General features: G+C 35.9%; 1 protein-coding gene across 4 annotated transcripts in view; it reads left to right on the top strand.

Annotated features, from left to right (window-relative positions):
• Nucleotides 1–20436, top strand: part of ADAM23 (ADAM metallopeptidase domain 23) — a 164616-nt gene that overhangs the window by 102695 nt on the left and 41485 nt on the right. For all 4 annotated transcript variants that reach the window (XM_067740873.1, XM_067740872.1, XM_067740875.1 and 1 more), the window contains exons 7-15: nt 1111–1183; nt 1989–2065; nt 3754–3819; nt 10809–10880; nt 13002–13165; nt 14184–14268; nt 15028–15118; nt 17451–17499; nt 19809–19908. In XM_067740873.1, coding sequence (XP_067596974.1) covers nt 1111–1183; nt 1989–2065; nt 3754–3819; nt 10809–10880; nt 13002–13165; nt 14184–14268; nt 15028–15118; nt 17451–17499; nt 19809–19908 — 777 coding nt within the window. The remainder of the gene's footprint in view (nt 1–1110; nt 1184–1988; nt 2066–3753; nt 3820–10808; nt 10881–13001; nt 13166–14183; nt 14269–15027; nt 15119–17450; nt 17500–19808; nt 19909–20436) is intronic.

The following is a 20436-nucleotide window of genomic DNA, read 5'->3' as shown; positions in this document are numbered from 1 at the left end:
CCACTGTGTCACCAGGGGAGTCTGAATTTAGATGTTTGATGTTTAGTTTATTATTATTATTAATTTTAGTATGCTTTATAATAAGTCCAGTAATATGGATCAAGTATTTATAGTAAGAATTCATGTTATTTCTCAAGTAATAAATAAAGAGCAAAACTTTTCATTATTGTCTTTTATGTAATCTATTAAGAACACTTTTAAAAATAACTTTTCTGATTATAAAACACTGTAAGGAATTTGGAAAAGCAAATTAAGCAAATACTTAACCAAATAGTAATTATCCATTATCCCATCCCCCAGAGATAACTTCTCCTCACCTTTCAGTGTACATTCTTCCAGTTTTTCAATGTTATGTTCCCATATTTTCAAAAATAAATTAGATCATTATTTTGTAATATAATTTTAACTCAACAATGTATCTCTCTGAGCCTCAATATTTTAATTAGTAAAATGGGGATAAAATATGCACTGTATGGAGTTCTCGTGAGGATTAAATTGGCTGGCACACACTATGCACTCAGTAATGGAAGCTAATAGTAGTGATGGAAATAAGACTTTTCTAAAAGTATAGTATCTAGGGCAAAGGATATGAATATTGTCAAGATTGTTGATAGAATTGCTAAATTTCTCTCTGAACTATGCTACCAATTTACTCCTACCAGCAGCGTGAAAGTGTTTTGCCTTGCAACTATAATTGACTAGAGTTATCATAATTTTTAAACCTTTGCCAACTTGATGTCAGTAATTGGTATATCTTTTTATTTGCATTTTGAAGGAGCATTCAAGTAGTATTTACCTTTTAAAAAATATATTCATTGCCCATTTGTATTTTTTTCTTGTGAATTTCCTATTCATGGCTTTGAAGAAAGCCAAAGTTTAAGAGTAGCTAATGAAACTATGCTTTTATCTAAACTGGGGCAACTGGATGATGCTCTATTTTATTTAAAATTCAAGTTTCAATAAACCATCTACTTTTCATTTTTGATAACTAACACATCAGCATATAAGTGTTTCCATTTTAGGAAAGATATTATAGAAAGTGCTAACACTGTTCCGTAGAGGTGTGATCACATCTTGCTTTTTAATTGACTACAATTGTTTTTGTTTCAGAAAAGCACAGGTCGACCACACATAATTGAGAAAACCTTGGCAGGACAATATTCTAAGCAAATGAAGAATCTCAGTAAGTTTTAATTAAAGAAGCCACTCTATTTTATGTACTAGGAGCCTTGACTTGGAGCTCAGTTGCACATGCAGGCTTGTTGGGAAATGGAGTAGGTTTGAGATCTGGAGTGAGCAGTGTGGGTGGGCAGTAGAGTGAACTGTGGCTTTAATGTAATGAAGCATAGAGAGTCATTTCTGATGGAAAGACTGAAATATGAAGCCCAGAAGTAAAGCTGTGTTAGGAACTGGAGAGTGTGGCCAGATTTAACAGAGTGATTTACAGGGAGGTCCATCCTTAGATTTTCCTGGAAGTTTGCTGCTCTTTAACCAGCTTGGAGTGTCTTATGCTCTTGTCCTGTGGCATCTCAAGCATGCTGATGTGGCAAAAGCTTCTTTTGGATTATTGGAGTACGTGATGTTACTTCTGTATATTAATACCCAAAATCTTTAGTAATTTATGCAAAAGCTTATGCCAGACATTATTTTTAATTCTAAAATGAATTAAGCATAGTAGAATTCTTCTAAATTTTCAGATATCCAGGGTCAGGTGGTTGTAGATGAAATACGCATACTCCAAGGAGTCTTGAATAGCTCGTAAAGTTTTTCATGAGGTTCAGAAGAAAATTATACCTTTGAATTATATTAATATTTGTGACTAAACATGTGAAATATTTAATGATTGGCGTGCTTTTTTCACCTTAGTTTATTTTGATTTTGAGATGACAAATGCTATCAGTGCTACTTTTCCTTCATATATTTTTAAAACATTCTCCCATTGAAATGCAGTCAAACATAAATTTGGGTATTTTTTTTCTTTTGCACAGGTATGGAAAGCAGTGACCAGTGGCCCTTCCTATCTGAATTACAGTGGTTGAAAAGGAGAAGGAAGAGAGCAGCGAATGTGAGTGTGGCGTTGAGTCGTAGGCCGGGCTCTTTCACTCAAATTGTGTGCCTGTCATCACACTGTGGCTAAGTGTACCTAAAACGGTTTAGATTTGGGCAATTTCCTCTTACAAACAAAACCCAAAACAAAAATACCCTATGACTTGAGTCTTATGGGCATGGTGCTTTTTATTCAGCTTTCCCTGTAAGTGATACAAACTGATTTTGATGTTCTATGAACCCTGAAGGCATCTGAAGAATGTATTGTTTTCAAAGCATTTTTCTTATGAAAATTGCAGTGCATTTTTTCTGTTGAAAGTAGAGCAGGCTTTTTATTTGTTTATTTTTTTCTGGTATGACTTATCATATAAAATGATCTACTAACAAAAAAGTAGGGGAAGAGTTAGGTTTTGAAATGTTGACTAATCATGCCTATTTGTATTTCTTTTCAAATTAAAAACAGTTATACCACACTTTGAAGCTGGATGTGTTTTTCTGAACAGAATAAATCTCTTTGACCATTAGTATCATGACAGTTACTAAATAAGAATCATGTAATTATATAATCAACAACTGTCATAGAGCTCCCATGTACTGATAAATGTATAGGGGCTTTGTAACTGAAATTATCTTCCTAGTCTATTTCATAATAGATTAGAAAGCTGTAATGATGGGGACTGTTTAGTAATTACATGGTGAATGCTATGTAACCGAAAATTAATTCCATGGCATATAGATTACATGGTAATTTGCTAGATAACTTAATGAGTAATTATTCTGAAAATTGCACACTTTAGATAATGTTTTGCTGAATGTACTTTTGTGAAAAAATTAGACCACCAGCCATCAAAAACTTGGTTGTAGGTCAAATCATCCTCTTTTATGAGCCTGTCTTTGTATTATGGTGATTATGGAAACAACTTTTTTTAACTTAGAGATCTCTTTTTGCTTACTCTTGAAGATGCAGCTGGTAATAAGTTTTATATAGGCTATTGATGTTTCACTACAGCCCGCCCCTATCAAATACAACTGATCAATGCTCATGTACTCTTCCAACTATGAAAAAGAAATAAAAGTCCAAACGACAGCTAAAATCCTTAGCCCTTGCTCTTAAAGGATTATCTAGTAGTAATCAAAATTTAGAAGAATTCAGAATATTGTAACTGTCAACATTTGTTCCTTTGAGAAGTTGTGTGGTTAAGAATTAATACATTATTATGAGAACTTCACTCCACTGAATTAAGGTTTCTATATGATTACATTGGTACCTGTTCCAGATGTACTGTGCTATTCTAATTAAAGTTTTGTGCAGTTTTTCTTTGAAGTTTTGAGTAGATGTGAATATTTTTATCGTATCCTAATGCCAAAGAAATTGAGATTTATTTATTTTAACAGAATTACACTGAAAATTTTTCTCTAGAATATTTTTACATATAAAAATCAAATAAAAACAACATGAGCTCTCTCTATCTGGATGAATACTTTAATGATAATTAAATACAGTTCTTTTCTGAATACTTGTATGTTTACCCACACTTTACAGTCACTATTTTTTTCATTTCCCTGACCAAGTTTCTTTGAGGATGTTCATAAAGTGAGCAGCAAAGAGTTCTTCTGAAATTCAAAGTCAGTCTACCACTTAACAGTCAGCATCAGAGATATTTTCTATCAACCACCATTCTGACCACATATTTTTATTTTCCACAGCCATCTCGTGGTGTGTTTGAAGAAATGAAATATTTGGAACTTATGATTGTTAATGATCACAAAACGGTAAGAATATAGAATCAATGAATTTTAGATCTGACAGGTTACTTAAGAAAGAATAATAATCTTTTGTTAACTTTGGTCAAAATAAAATGTGATTCAGTGCTTAAAAGACATATGAAAACAATTATTGTCCTCCATTGGCCCTTCTTGAAGATAAAGTAGGAACTTTCTTAACCATACTCTGCTTAACCATTTCCCTTATAAAATATCTTGGTTGATACCATATGACCCAGCAATCCCACTATTGAGCATATACCCAGAGAAACCATAATTCAAAAAAACACTGCACCCCAATGTTCATAGCAGCACTATTTACAATAGCCAGGACATGGAAGCAACCTAAATGTCCATTGATAGAGGAATGGATAAAGAAGATGTGGTACATATATACAATGGAATATTAATCAGCCATAAAAAGGAATGAAATTGGGTCATTTGTAGAGATGTGGATGGACCTAGAGAGTGTCATAAAGAGTGCAGTAAGTCAGAAAGAGAAAAGCAAATATCGTATAATAACGCATATATGTGGAATCTAGAAAAATGGTATAGATGATCTTAGTTGCAAAGCAGAAATAGAGACACAGACGTAGAGAACAAATGTATGGATACCAAGGGGGGAAGGGGTGGGGAGGGAGGAATTGGGAGACTGGGATTGACACATATACATTATTGATACCATGTGTAAAACGGACAACTGATGGGAACATGCTGTATAGCACAGGGAACTCACCTAGAGCACTGTGGTAACCTAAATGGGAGGGAAGTCCTAAAGGGAGGGGATGTCTGTATGTGTATGGCTGATACATTTTGTTGTGCAGTGGAGGCAAACACAACATTCTAAAGCAATCATACTCCAATAAAAATTAATTAAAAAATAATAGAGTTAAAAAAATATCTTGGTTGAAACCTAGAGCATTCTGAAGGGTCTTGGTCAGTACGCTATTTGCTAATATAGTTGTATCCACAGAGGCAGATGGCCGACTGAATCCATTGTAATGTACTGTACCAGATTATATAAGGCTCTTGAGCGTCAGTGGATTTTGGCATCTTTGGGGCTCCTGAAACCAATCCCCCTGGGATACCGAGGGACAGCTATATACTCAGTACTTGTGCTGTGCTGGTAAATGTTTAATACCTGGCTCTCTGAAAAAACCCCTTGATTTATAATGTTTTTTTATATCCATGGTGTAAATACTCCCACCATGGCTGATTTCAAGCTACCAAAGTGAGGTCGTTAAATGAGGACCTGGGAAAAGATGCATCCAGTTGAATCCTGAACTGGTGGGAGCTGGCTCCAGCAACCCACTGCCCCACTTTCCAAACTGTTTAGGCCACTTGTAATTTTTGTTGTAATTACATAATTTAATTTTTTAAATTGTATAAACTAAGACAAAGAATAATTTGCTTTATGAAGACTAAGTTACATTTCTGGAGAGACTTTATAAAGGTGAGACTCTTAAGACATACCCAAGAGTCAGGTATAGGTGAAAAACTTGTGAAAGATTGCAGCAAAAATTCTGATTGCTTTGCAAATATCTTGAAGTCCTTGTTTTTCTTTAAGGAAATCAAAATTAGATTAGTAGACTATAGAATAAGGTTGTGTTTCATACAAAAATGAAAAAGTGAAATTCTAATCAGTAGAAAAGACCTTGAAACCATACATTTTTTAAACTGATGATTTAATTTATATTTAAACTTTTGTCTCTACTTTAGCAGGTGTTTTCTCTTAATTACCAAGCACTGGCTCAATTATGCTGAACATGAAGTTATGCAATAGCATACCTCTTAGTATGGTATGCAGATTTATTTTCTGTACCGGTAGCTTTTAAGTACATTGCTTGAGATATGTCAGTAAGAACCAGAATTATTGGAATTACATACAATTAAAAAAAAAATTACATACAATTTAGGACAGATCTTCCCTGATAGGAAGGAAAACCAAATGGGTAGGTAGCCGCTTTAGATAATGAAGGCTAAACTATGAGTTTCTGATGGACATTAGTTTCCTCGAAACCCCAAGATAACTTTTTCATCTGAATTATTTTTGGTGATTGGGACATTGAGATTTTGTCCAGCTACTTCTCAATCCTTAACATTGTGGCATGTTGTGAAATTATGGCTTTAGAAGGTTAAACTTTTTCCAACATCCAATATATACTTTTAAAGTAGCGAAAATAATTAAGATATACAGTGCCTTTAAATTCACAAAGTGCATTCACATACAGCTGGTAATTGTTAGAAGAATTCTCCAACCCATGACTTGTAGTTCCAAATCTCTTGTTCTACCAAATCTCTATTAGGAAAATACATGAAGCCATTAATCAGAGAGCAGATTTCAGTAACTATACAAATAGGAAACGATAATTTTTTAAACATTATATATATTTTGAATTTATTTGTAAATCTTTTAAAATGGGAAGCATTTAAATAATCTTGTCTTTATCTTATGAATAGTAAAATAATGCCCTCCTTTAAAATATTGTTTTTGTAAATAGAAAATTTCTAATATTATACAGTATAGTCTGTGATAAAGTTACGTTATTTAGGCTACCAGATCTTTTAATGGTAAATTTTGGTAATTTGTTTTATTATTATTATTAAAATGAGTGAGAACTAGGAATGTATACATTTATCTTTGAAACCAGAAAAAAACCCTGTAATTTGTACTGATAAATCTGGAGGGAATACATGTTAGGAAATGAAAAAAAAATGAAAGCCTTTATTATTGAGTGATAATAATGCCTAAAGTAGAAGGAAATTACCTAAGAAGACTTCTATTGTTTTTTTTAATTGAAGTGTAGTTGATTTACAGTATTTCAGGTGTACAGCAAATTGATACAGTTACACAGATTCTTTTCCATTATAGGTTATTACAAGGTATTAAATATAGTTCCCTGTGCTATACAGTAAGTCCTTGTTAGATTTCTACTATTTTAATACATATTGCATCGATGCAATAGAACTAAATAGATTCCTTTTCCTTTAAGACCAGGTTATACTCTAGTCCATAATAGTCCCAAATAAGTGTGTCATTTTATAAGAATTTTTTTTTCTTTTGAGAGTTGAGAAAAGTTCATTTTTAAAGGTGTGCTTTATATGAGATGAAGATTGTTTCTGAATTTGAATGCTTCAAAGAAGGGATGGATCAGAGTACTTAAATTCATGTGTTGAAAGTAAAACTAAACTAGAATAATTGACATCTATTCTTTAATAACTGGAGATTTGCTATTGGATTTTAAAATGTCATCCCACTGACGGTACTCATTTTATAATCTTTGTGCTAGATGAGGCAGCACACTTATTTTGATAACTATCACCCTCAGGTTGAAAGTCAAGCTCTAATTTTAATTTTTTTCAAAAAGCAAATACCTTAAGGATTGTGTTTATTCAGATAGGAAAAGCAAATTTGGCACTTTAAATGTAAATTACTTTCAGTGATCGGAAAATGTGGAAATAAATTCTATCATAAATGGAGATTTCACGTTTTTCTTTGTAAAATTAATTCTCATTCATGAAGAAAGTAGAAACATTTTGCCTACGTTTACATTCACACTTACCTCTTTAATTCAGAGTAACCTTTCTGAAAAAATGCAGATATCTTATTTTGAACAAGCATCATATATTATCAGTAGCTTTCAATTAGAAAAGAAAAATCCCTCAATTTTGTATAAATCATTTTAGTAGCAGGCTGGCAGAGTCCAATTTGTGAGCCAATTAAAGCCTTATAGCGGTCTGCCAAACATTTCTTTGAGCCATTTCGCCTCTATATAAATATTAAAAACCTTATTCTATTAGAAAATTAGTTGAAATATTTTAAAGTGCATGAAAAACAAATGTTTTTCTTACATTGTTGCTATATCCTTATGTATATAGGTGCAAATATGAAAGCATAGCTCATATATTTTTTAATTTAAACCTCATTTGGTTTTCCTTATTTGAAAGCCACTATATTTTATAGGAACCCAACATATTATGATTTCTCATCAATAATCATGATTTACTAGGAGCATACATAAACTATTTTATATGACTTGTTAACTGAACAAGTTTATCTCCTGTGTCAACCCAGGGTAAGCATTGAATTTCAGCTTTGTGATCTTGGATAAGTTATTTGTCCTCTCTGAGCCTCACTTTCCACATTTATAAAAATGGGGATAGTAAAACCTACCTCACTGAGTTGTGAGGAGCAAATATTTGTTGTAGGAGAAACACTAATGACAGACCCTAGTAAATCCTAGGTACTCAATTATATGGAATTTCAAGTGAATAAATCTAGTGGTTATTCTTTGTCCTTATCGTACTTGCCTTCTCAGTAGCATGGGACACAGCTGATTACTCTTTCCTGTTTGAAACATTTTCTTAATCTTTTAGCTTCTATGACACAATAGTTTTCTCACCTCACTGGCCATTTCTTCTTAGTCTTTTTTGTCTGGCCTCTAGAGTTACGGGAGTGCCCCATAGTTTGATTTGGGGCTCTCTTTTCTTTCTATAACTCTTCCTCAAGTGATCACTTCCAGTCTTAAGTCTTTAAAGTATATCATGACTTAAATTCATCACTCTCAACTTTATACTCTAGCCTTCTGTGTTCCATAGTTCTATATTCAACTGCCTACTTGACATCTTTACTTCAGTATTGAATAGGCATCCCACATTTAACATTTCTAAATCAGAACTCTTGGTTCCCTAGTTCTAAAGTGCCCTCCCCCAGTCTTTCTCATTATTTTAAATGGCACCTCCCCCACCCCCAGCTATTCAAGTTCAAAACCTAGGAGTCATGTGTTTTTCTTCTCTTTCCTTACCTTCCAACATCCTATAATGATGTCCAGCCTTCATTATTTTTTAACCTGGACTCTTGCAGCAGTTTCCCAACAGGTCTCTCTGCATGCATTCTTGACCCTTTCTAATTCACTCACCTCACAGCAGGCAGAGTGATCTTTCTAAAAAGAAAACCAGAGGGAATTCTCTGGCGGTCCAGTGGTTAGGACTCTGCGCTTCCACTGCAGTGGGCACGGGTTCGATCCCTGGTCAGGGAACTAAAAAATCCTGCAAGCCACGTGGCCAAAAATAAAGAAAATCAGAGAATTGGAAGTTATAAATATGAAATAAATGGAAAACATCACATTTTAATACACTTTTAAAGTCCTCATTGTTTTTAACTTATATGTCATGTTTTCCATGACCCTTATACTACAAAAAGACATATCCCAAAAGGACAAATAAATGTTCAGAAGCAAAATAAAATTCATTTGAATAGATATGTAACACCACTGCGTTAGAATAGGTGTCAGCTAATATTTTCCCTTTCTTTTTGTGATAAGCGCTTCTTCATGTCAGGACTTTTTTTTTTTTTTAAAGTGTACAATTCAGTGACATTTAGTACCTTCACTATGTGGTGCAATCATTACCTCTGTCTAGTTTCAAAACATTTCATCACCCCAAAGAGACTTAATGTGGAGACTTTTGCGTTTACTGTGTTGGCCAAAAAGTAAGATGTTACAGAAAGACCCGAACGAACTTTTTGGCCAACCCACTATTTTAAAGGATAGCTTTGGAGTTTTTCAGCTTGTGGAATTTGCTAGGCAACTTAAAATGCTGAGCTCTTTACAACAACTTCTTTATGCTACGTTTAAAAAAAGCTGTTAAAAGGTCTCACTGTGTCCTCACATGGTGGAAGGGACTAGGGATCTCCCTGGAACCTCTTTTATAAGGCACTAATCCCATTCATGATGGCTCCACCCTCATAACCTAAGTACCGCTCAAAGGTCCCACGTCCTAATACCATCATTTTGAGGGTTGGGATTTCAGTATGAATTTTGGGGGCACACAAACATTCACACCATTGCAAATATTATAAATAGTCATAAATTAATGAATGCTACTAATAACACAATACTAAGTTATTGCACATTTATCATAGGTTGTCAGTAGGCGCAGCATTATTAAAAAATATATATCAGATCTATAAACATTAAGACATATTCTTCATTTAAAAAACAGAGTAACAGGGTTAAAGAGAGAATGAAATGAAGGGGGTCTGACAAATTTATAATGTGAAAATGGGCAAAGGAGAAGAAAAGAATATCATGATATTCTAACGTGGAAGTAGTTTTAATCTTTATGAAGATGCATTATTTTTATAATTATAAATGAAGTCAAGTTTTAAAGACATGGTGCAAACCTGATTCAGTAGTTCTGAGGATGTTTTTCTTTCTCCTCAGCAGAGGGCATTATCCCCCTGTGGTAAACTTTAGTTTTTAAATGTCCTCTCAAAGCCATATTAATTGCAGTACTCCTTGCTAAAACTGTAGCCCTTCAGATGTTATGTAATTATTCTATTAATTTACTTTATTTTCCTAAGTGATCATAAATAACCATAAGCAACTATACACTATCGGCACACTTCAGTTTTACTTTTTGTCTCTTCTTTGTTTTGACTTCTGAGCCGTCACAAGCAAAAGGCTTCATTTGGAGAAGGCATTCTTCTGAAAGAATATACTAAAATGTACGACAGACACGTTCCACATCATGGACTGAATCTGAAGTGTTGCCTAAGAAATTTTCTTGATCTTTGTATGCGCTTGAATTCAAGCGAGGAGGGTGTCCAGTTGGGATTAAATTTCTTGATCTAAGCTCTTTATAAACTGGTAAAGTTCATTTCCGTGAAACAAACAAATAATAAAAAAAAAGGATTGCATTTGTTAGACATTGAGACTGAATTAACAGCTTACTTCTCAAGTGTAAAGTTTCTCACTCAGAATCACTAGGCCGTCTCCATTACCAGGAACATCATGGGTATTTTAGACAGCTATAGTTTTCCTGCCTAACAGAGAAATAAATAAGAACATCACTATATCCAAACACAGCACAAACTAAATTCTGTATTTTTAATCCCTATTTCTACTATTGCTGTCAGATTTCTGTTTTTACAGAATTTTGAAATTTATCATTAAATTATGGTTTGACAGTGACTGGTATATCTTTCCCCCTCCCAGTATAAGAAGTGTCGCTCTTCTCATGCGCATACAAACAACTTTGCGAAGTCTGTGGTCAACCTTGTGGATTCTGTAAGTATCCTGGTTTCCTTGAACCTCTTTTTCCAAAGTGGAATGTTTATATCTCTATTTGCTTACTCGCTGCTTTAGTTCTTTCTGAGACAAAAGTAAAAATGCTATCCTTATCTCATCTGGCTAATAAGAAATTATAGAGTGGTCTGCTTCATAAAGGGCAGTGTTATCAGAGTTTCAGGGGACTGTTGAGTTATTCCTGGGATCCCAAAGATGCATTGATATTGCTTCTAAGTGATGTCTAGATATTATTGTCACAAGAGTTTAGTTAGGACAAAAATACTGGGGAAAATTAGCTACCGAAAAGAGTGTAAATTAAACTTGGCAAATGAGATTTCATTAATAATAATCAGTTGAGCTTATCTTCTTAAATATAAGGTAGAAGAACGAATAGATTGAGGTGGATTATGTTTGGAGGATATAGGCAATACAAAAAAATTTTTTTTAAAAGAACCCAAATTTTCTTTCTTCGTGTCCCCATAAGAATGCTTCAGACTTTATTTTTAGATGACAGAATTAAGTGCAGTCCCAAAATAAAGCTAATTTAAAACAGTAGAATGTATATCTTCTTAAAAAGACTTCTATAAATCTTTCTTATTGAGTTTTTTTCCTCCTCTCCTTCTGTCAGTTACAGAGAATGATGGTTAAGATTTTCTTCCTTTTTCCTTTAGATAGGAAATCCGTAAATGTGAATATTATTCATTACGTTCCAATAAATAATTCAATTTGACTAGTCATAAATATAGCATAGTATTTTGTGTATTCTAATGTAAAGTGCTGTTTTGCTCAGCTAAATGTATGTTTATCTGATATTTATTGTATGTTCCCTCTTAACTGGGAAAAAAAAACCTTTATAAATTGCTTAATATCTAAATGATACTTATTTTCTCTAAAGAACTGCCTTCTTTTTTGCCTTTTAAACAGTCCAAAAGTCTCCAATCATGTAAACACTCATAACATATAATACGTGGTAGGCACAGCTGAGCAGGATAAAATGGGTGCAGGGTAATAGAATAGCATGTAGCGTTAGGGTTGAATTTCTGAAAGCCAGTTATCACCTGCTTTATTAATTTTCTTTAATTTCAGCCCTTGTCCGTCTTCTCAGAGGAAAACTATAAATGGATATGAAAAAGAGAATATTAAACACACCTTTCCCTCTGCCCCAGCTGTTTACTTGGTAGAATCTCTGTGTTTGTCGTTTCACCATGATTGAACAGAATCACATCTTGCAAAGTGTCTTTTTTATTTTGATTTACCATACAAGGTTCTGAAGCTGACCAACTAATTTTTTTTTAAAAGACATTACACTTCACTCACTCCCTGTTGTAAAATCATTATAGCTTCACGGTGATTTAGGCATGATAATCTTTCCTTTCCTCAGTGTGTTCTAAGATCATCCATTCTTTTCTTAATTAGCTTGAAAATAGGACAAAATGACAACATTCATCAAAATTGCTTACATGTGTGAATTATTTAGCTACTGGGCCAAAAGCAGAAAAAGAGAGCAGAAAATTACAATTTAAATATTGTGAGTGATGTCACCCTGTGGTGAGGGTGACATAGGTCATGTAAGTCTGCTTTTCCCTCCTTTGGCCTCAGATCGTGATTCTCTTCCACTGTTATTTTACTTTTCATACAGCAAGGCTTCCAAGGGCAAAAGCCAGCCATGGTGTTAGTGCTTGTCCAAGGATTTAGTGATCTGTCCCAATCCTGCAGGAGTAACTGGTCATATCACACTTACTCAGAACCAGTATATCAGGCTCCAACCTTTTACCTCCTATGAGGTTTGGAAGGGTGATTTTACTAAACCCTGTTTTGAACTTACGTCCAGACTTTAGAATCGTGATACTCCTAGTATAGATCCCCCAGTGAGATGCCTGGCTGCTAAAGATGCTGATTTGGGATTGAAGTAACTTTATAGGAGAGGCTGAGTTGTATGATTGTTCTTTCTTTTTGCTCTTGGAAAAGAGAAAGGAAAGAAGATTCTCTCTGATGAGCTGATTCTGACGTCGTGTTCTCCTCTCACCTCCCCTTCCTGTCCTTCCGCTGACTCTGAAACACTGATTGTGCATGTTTGACCCAGTGTTTTCCTCCTGCACCTGTCCTGTTGTATACCCTCAGATTTACAAGGAGCAACTTAATACCAGGGTTGTCCTGGTGGCTGTAGAGACCTGGACTGAGAAGGATCATATTGACATCACCACCAACCCTGTGCAGATGCTCCACGAATTCTCCAAATACCGGCAGCGTATCAGGCAGCATGCTGACGCTGTGCATCTCATCTCGTACGTATCCCCAGCCCTTGGCTTGACGTTGATCTTTATCCCTTTATTGTATCAGTTAGGTTATATATCAATAAATCAATCCTGAACAAGTTTGAGGTTGATTCCTCTGTTACATAAGAAGCACAGAAGTAGGCTGCCCAGTGCTGGAATGGCGGTTCCACAGTCATGAGATTTACTTTCAGAGCACATCTGTACCTTCAGACCTTCCATCCTCAGGGTCAACTCATGATTCAAGACAGCTGCTGACACTCCAGCCTTCACCACAGGCAGCAGGCATGCCAGGGAGGGAGGATTGCGAAAGGGCCCTCCTTCCAGCTGAGTTAGCTCCTTCAAAGCAGATTTCCTGAAAGCCTGCACACATCACTTTCACCAACAAATCATTTGCTAGATCTTTTTTAAAAAAATTTTTATTGGGGTATAGTTGGTTTACAATGTTGTGTTAGTTTCAGGTGTACAGCAAAGTGAAAATGAACTATTGACTGAAATTGACGTTTCATCTCTAAGGAAAAGGGGTGCTTTGCTCACTTTTGATATCATAAATTGCTCCCTTCCCCCCCTGGTGGCTAAGCTGTTTTCAGACAGTCCTCTAAGGTTCTGTCCTGGGATCAAACCAACCAAAGTCCTCCTTCCTTTCTTCTCACCTGTTACTCTTTGCTTTTCTCTCAGTGTTTAATCACCAATTTACAATCATCAATATTTTGTATAACTACTATATAGTCTCTACTAGAAAAAAGTCAAGGGCTGTGGTCTGTTTATCTTTGTGTCCTCAGTTCCTGTGCCAGTACAGTGATGCTTAGTTAGGTGATCAATTGATGTTTGCTCAACTGAGATTATTTAACATAACATTAATCTAAAGGTATTTATGATAACATACATTTAAAGGTATTTAAAATACAGTTTGATTTTCTAAAGGAGGGTTGGTTTGGGGTATTCAGTGTAGGACAATAGACATATTTGCAGAGAGTTGAAATACAATGGTCCCTACATTGGTTTCCTAATAGCACTTATTTTTCCTAAGGCGTGTGACATTCCACTATAAGAGAAGCAGCCTGAGTTACTTTGGAGGTGTCTGTTCTCGCACAAGGGGAGTTGGTGTGAATGAGGTAAATGTTATCAATTTTCCTAAAGTAGAGCTTTATCTGTGCATCTAGTCTCTTTCTTCCCCATGGCCTAGTTTACTTCCCTTTTCAGGCCTGTTTTAGAATGATAATGACATTGAGACTATAGTATGAGTGGTTCCTATTAGTAAATAGACCCAAAGTGGTCTTTGGGTTTAGAAAAGAGGTAATTGTTTCATATCATAATGATAGTTTTTCATATTTATCAGGCAGATGCAAGCCAAAGATTGGCCCAGAAATTTCTTGGCCTCTATAGATACGTTTTTATAAGCTTGTTTATCCTTCTTTTATGACTTTTTTAAAAAGTTATTTGCTCTTCTGCCTATGTTAGGTTTAACACATCCCAAAAGTCGAACCAACCAAATCTAAACCTTGGTCAATACCTGAATCTATTATACCAGGTTATCCCAGTAGCCATCATTCAGTGGAGACATCTCTTGACAGATTTGTAGTAAGTTGAATTTATTCTTGGTTTGGTATGAACTGAAATGGGGCACAGCCTTTTATGATTTTATGTTTCCATATGAGAACATCAAGTTCTGAGAGATGCCACATAGTGAGAGAGGTTTTCTGCTTCTTGGGTCCAGTTGCAAGGAAGAAGCGATAAGGAGCATAAGCCGTCTTTTGATGCTGTGAGGCTCTACTTAGGGGACTGAGATGAAATGTGGTGATGACTAAGAAATAATAACTAGCTTTGTGCCCTCTCTCAAATGTTTCCCACACACTTTCAACTCTGAAAAACAGTATGGTCTTCCAATGGCAGTGGCACAAGTATTATCGCAGAGCCTGGCTCAAAACCTTGGAATCCAGTGGGAACCTTCTAGCAGAAAGCCAAGTATGTACATTGACCTTCTTACTTTCATGTGCCATTCTGTCTGTATAATGCATGTCCGGTCAATAAAGAAATATTTTTCATTTCTAAGTCGTAATTCCTTAACTGTAGTGTATTCCTTCCTCTAAACAATGATAAGATGAGCAATTTAAGGTAATTCTTAATCTGTGTGGGTTGGAGGAATGTCCCTGTCAAAGTCCATAAAATCATACTTTCTCAGGGCGTGATCCGCTCTTTCTGACACTGCAGGATGTTGGGGTGGGTGGTGGTGGATACTCGCCCTCTGGATTCTAACCAGTTGAGTGTAGCCACAAGATGTCAGTGAAGCTCCACCACAAGTACAGTTGGATCAGAAAATAGCTTAGACCTAGAGTTAAAAGGAGCTCAACCTCTAATTAAACGTACCCGTCTACTTACCTCAAATTAAACTTACCCACCTAGTACCATCAGAAACATTGGAGAAGCTTCCTGTACAGGCAGTCCCGTCCTGGAACTTGTAAACATGGGGACAGATGATAGAGGATAACTCTCCTCTACTGGGCAGGCAGGCCAAGAGAAGCAGCCACAAATCCCATCCAGTAGGAAAACACAGCTGGTGACTGCTGGGTGTCACTCTCCTCTTTGACCAGAGGAGATGCAGATGGAAAGACAGGGCTGAGATTCTAGTGGCGAAGTGTTGAAGGCCCACAATAATTTTAGGGGGCCCTTGAACGTTTTTAACTTCCTTTAAAATCGGTATAAAATCCAACTTGGATTAGATTCCTCTTTATATCAATACACTAGCAAAATATAATTTCGAACACACTTTTGTGGCAGAAGGCAAAAGTGCCTAGGGCACACACAACGAGATCCTGTGGAAAGAAAAACCTGAGGTATTCACTCCTAATCTGTTACCTAGGAATTAAGTGGAAATCTACTCCCCTCAGTGAAAATATCAGATGCTAGGAATAAAGGTCCCCCTCTCTACCACAGCCTCCCTAAAGAAGAAGAGGACAAAAATCTACCTTAACATTATCCTATATTTTGTACTTTTTGACTACTATCAAATAATTGTCATTAATACACAGTGTTATGGAAACTTGAAGCAAAATATATATCCAGGGTGTCTTGATTTCCTTTAAGGGCATATTAAGTCATCACTTTATGGGTACATTAAGTCTGGTGGCATTGAGCAATTCTCCACAAACTTTCATCTATTAATTTCTTGCTCAGAGTATTTGCTTTCCCAGGGAAACACATAGTACACATCAAAGGAAGTGATTCAGGTTTCACTGGCTGGCATCAATACCTGAAACCAGAAAGGAGTAGAACCAGGTTTATGTCCTTGTTTGAAAAGCCTGGAGCCAGGAAGAGGCCAGTGCTGGGGGCAGCTGAGAGATATTGCTGAGTCAGGTGATGGAGTAGGGTGAGCGATAGGCTTCATTACTAATGCCGGGCATAATTCCTTCCTAAAATTCTTTATTCCTTTGTGAATTGTTTGTTTAGGTAGATTCGTTCTGTACTTTGAATTTTTAAAGATCCATTTGGAAGTCTTTCTTTAAAAATATCTCTGTCTATCATAGGAAAGAGAATAGGAAAAAATAAATGAAAAGGACAGCCCGTCACAATACCCATATGTCCATCTGTCGTATCTATGTTAAGTTTATGGTTGTTATTTAATTTAGATGATTTTACATTTCTATTTTAGATTTCTCTCTTTTGCTGAACCTTTTCGCTTAGTGTTCTTCAAGTCTCTGGCTGATTCTTGCTTTGACTCCAGCAAATTGAATTCTCTCCTCTAACGTCCGGTGTGGTCTGTTAGCAGGACTTCAGTGAGGGCTCATTGCATTTGTGCAGTAGAGCTTTGTAGTTCCCAGAGAGCACACAGACCACCATCTCATGTGAGCCCCAGAACCACTCTGGGAGACAGAGAGATGCATTCACATTTTAGAGGTGGAAACACTGAGACCCAAGAAATGCTAAGTCACTTGCCTATGAAACTCTCTCATCACACAGAACTTGGACTAAAACTCAGGCTTTACAGTCTCTAGACCAGGTACTTTTCATTAAACATTGGCACTAGGAACTTAATTGAATTCTCTGAGTTACAAAAATGGAGAGGCGCAATTTTATTTCTTGCAGCTGTTGTCTTAGGAAGCAAGCTATAGTGTTGGAAAGGGAAAAGAAATATTGATTTAAAGGAAATAGGTTTTGTTTGGTGAGACTTCACATTCTGTACCTGTCTGACATGGAATTGGTAATAAGGAACTATTTCAAGAGCTGTGATGCAAATTAAAGATGTGACTTTTGTTGTTTCCCTCTTCTTTTGTTGCTTTTTATTGTTTCATTGGACTAGAATGTGACTGCACAGAATCCTGGGGCGGCTGCATCATGGAGGAGACGGGGTAAATTTTCATTGTAAATGCATTTGTTATATACCTTTTACTGAAATTGTTACCTATAATTAGATACACAGTCTCTCAGGTACTGGTCTTTTAGGCTAAGCCTTAGAATAAATTCAATAATTCATTGTCTGATACTTTAAAAAATGAAATGGCTAGTTTACTTTATACTTTAATTTTTTATTCAAAGTTGGTAATAAACGTAAAATAAAGTAACCACTTCTACATCTATTAACCCTTAAAGGAAGCATATGATTAAGTGCTTCTAAGTTTAGTGGATGCATTAATTTTTTAGTACAATTAGGATAAAAGCTGGTTGTCTAAACTGTCAGTGAAAACCAATTTAGTCAACAATTTATATTTTAAGGACCTCGTAAGTAGACATGTTTACTGTAATAAAATTGTACTGCATTCCTTATATAATCAATAAAGCTTTTTTAAACAAATTAAGACAGATTTATCGTGTCTAGGTGGTCTTCTACTGCTACACATATGAGTAGTTGCTCACCTAACTCCTGTCTCCTATTGTAGATCATTTGGAAACTAGAGGGTTGCTGTTGCATCTGTGAACCAAGGCCTAGAAACATTGCCCTCTTCCCCAGGGACCCCTGCCTCCTGGGAGCCACTGCCGCAAGGCCTCCTAAGCTAGAGCCCACTCCTAATAGATAGAAGAGGTTTCCTCACTCATGTGTCTCTCCCACTTCCTTTGCCCATGCCAGACATCTGCTCAGCACATCACCGTTTCTGGTCCTGCCCCCTCCCTGTGATCCCCGGTTGCCAGAAGCCCTGACCTACTTTTACAGAGTCCCTTCCTTATTTGTGCACCAGGAGTCCGGGGAACAAGAGGTGTGTGAGCATGAAGCCTTGAGGAGAGAGTCAGCCTTTATGCTTGCTACGTTAGAACACATGTTTCTAGAAAAGTAATTTAAACTTGAAACCGTTAGCTTTCGTGCTCCCCCTCCCCTGAGGCTTCCTACAGACGGTAACACCATTCATAATACAGGTTTTATCGGGAGAGGCCTTCTGTCTTCTAAACTTCCAGTTTCTAAATAGATTTTTAGACTGACTACCCATAGGATATAATAAAATTATTTAAGCTTAATTTGTATTTTCTCAAGTATATGTTTCTACATAGTTCTTGTAAGAGATCGCTGTCAACAATGGTAGTTTTTACCTGCTTCCATACACTACCCTCATACATAAGGAAATATAAATCTATTGGATCACATCCTAGAATAAGTGACCTAGTACTCTCAAATCAAGTACTATGACAAATATGTCCAAGGAATCAATGTGTATGACTCAGTTTAACCTTGACCATACATATAATATTCCCCTATGTACTGACACAGTGATAGTAATTTGATTAACTCACAAAGAGGTTCACTGTATTCCTGCAAAATCATGAATATTACCAAATAGTATTTGAATTTGAGAATAAGGAGCTATTACCTAATTCTAATTCAGAAGGCGCTTACCCTAATTCTGTTTTGACTGTGTGTATATACACATAAAAACATATATAGTCTAACACATCTCTTTAGGGTTTCCTTGTTTACCTCAGTTGTGTCGCTGAAGCCTGCAATACATAATCTTTAATCAGTTGACCCTCACAACTTCCTTCTCCAAAGTAAAATCTAGTAGGTTCCCAAGTTCCTTTTATTCAGGACAGAGGCAAAAAATCCCCCCAAAAAACCCTGCTTATCTTTACTGAGACAGAGCGAATAAAAATGACTACATTTTTTTTAACATCTTTATTGGAGTATAATTGCTTTACAATGTTGTGTTAGTTTCTGCTGTATAACAAAGTGAATCAGCTATATGTACACCTATGTCCCCATATCTCCTCCCTCTTGCATCTCCCTCCCACACTCCCTATCCCACCCCTCTAGGTGGTCACAAAGCACTGAGCTGATCTCCCTGTGCTATGCGGCTGCTTCCCACTAGCTACCTATTTTACATTTGGTAGTGTATATATGTCAGTGCTAGTAACCACATTTTAATATACAGCCTAGATGAAGTTTGGGGATGAACTTTTCAAAAACTCTTTCAAGCCTGAGCACAAAGGGACTTGACTGCTAAGGAGATTGTAACATAGCCCCCCACATCTGTGATTTTCACTGAATTTCTATTTTTACAGACTCTACCACACATACTTACTTAGTAGTTTGAACATAAGTGCCTTGTCAAAGTTTGTGTAGAATCATCTGGATCCAGAGTGATGATTTTATTCTAATTCAAGGGTTTTAATTTTCTTCTCTGATGACTGCTTTTGGTAAATTTTTTACATAATTGATTCTTTATTTCCTCAGGGTATCCCATTCCAGAAAGTTCTCAAAGTGCAGCATTTTGGAGTATAGAGACTTTTTACACAGAGGGGGTGGAGCCTGTCTTTTCAACAGGCCAACAAAGGTTAGTAATTTAGAAAGTGTAATTATTTCTCCAATTTTTTTACAATGGAATTATGCCAAATATCAGATACTTGGCTTGGAAAGCAGGTTTCTTTCCAATCAGATTAATATTTAGTTATAAAAGTCTTTATCACGTTAAAGATTAAGTCTCGTTTAAATGAATTACAAGACCATAGTTTCACTGTTCTGAAACTCTGGTGTTTCAGTGCCAGCTGTACCTCCTCTTGGCCCTCCCCTCCAAAAAACAAACAGACAGTCCTTCAATTAAAATATCTTTGAAATGTTCTTGTTGGTGTCTTCATTTGCTGCTAAGAGATAGTAGGTTAGATTAAGATACATTACTTTAGCCCATTGCTCTGACAAAAATTCTATTTCCCCTTGACATTTTCTCTAGGGGTATAACTAATTTCTAGGCTTTTCTTACTTTCTTTTTTTTTTTGGCAGGGGGCGGTATGTGTGGTCCATTCTCCCAGATAGAAAGCATTACTAATATCAGCCAGCCAAAAAATGACCCAAAGTATTTATGGAC

This window comes from Pseudorca crassidens, chromosome 6, assembly GCF_039906515.1.
Source record: "Pseudorca crassidens isolate mPseCra1 chromosome 6, mPseCra1.hap1, whole genome shotgun sequence".
NCBI classification, from domain to species: Eukaryota; Metazoa; Chordata; class Mammalia; order Artiodactyla; family Delphinidae; genus Pseudorca; species Pseudorca crassidens.
This window is presented reverse-complemented; position numbering and strand designations above follow the sequence as displayed.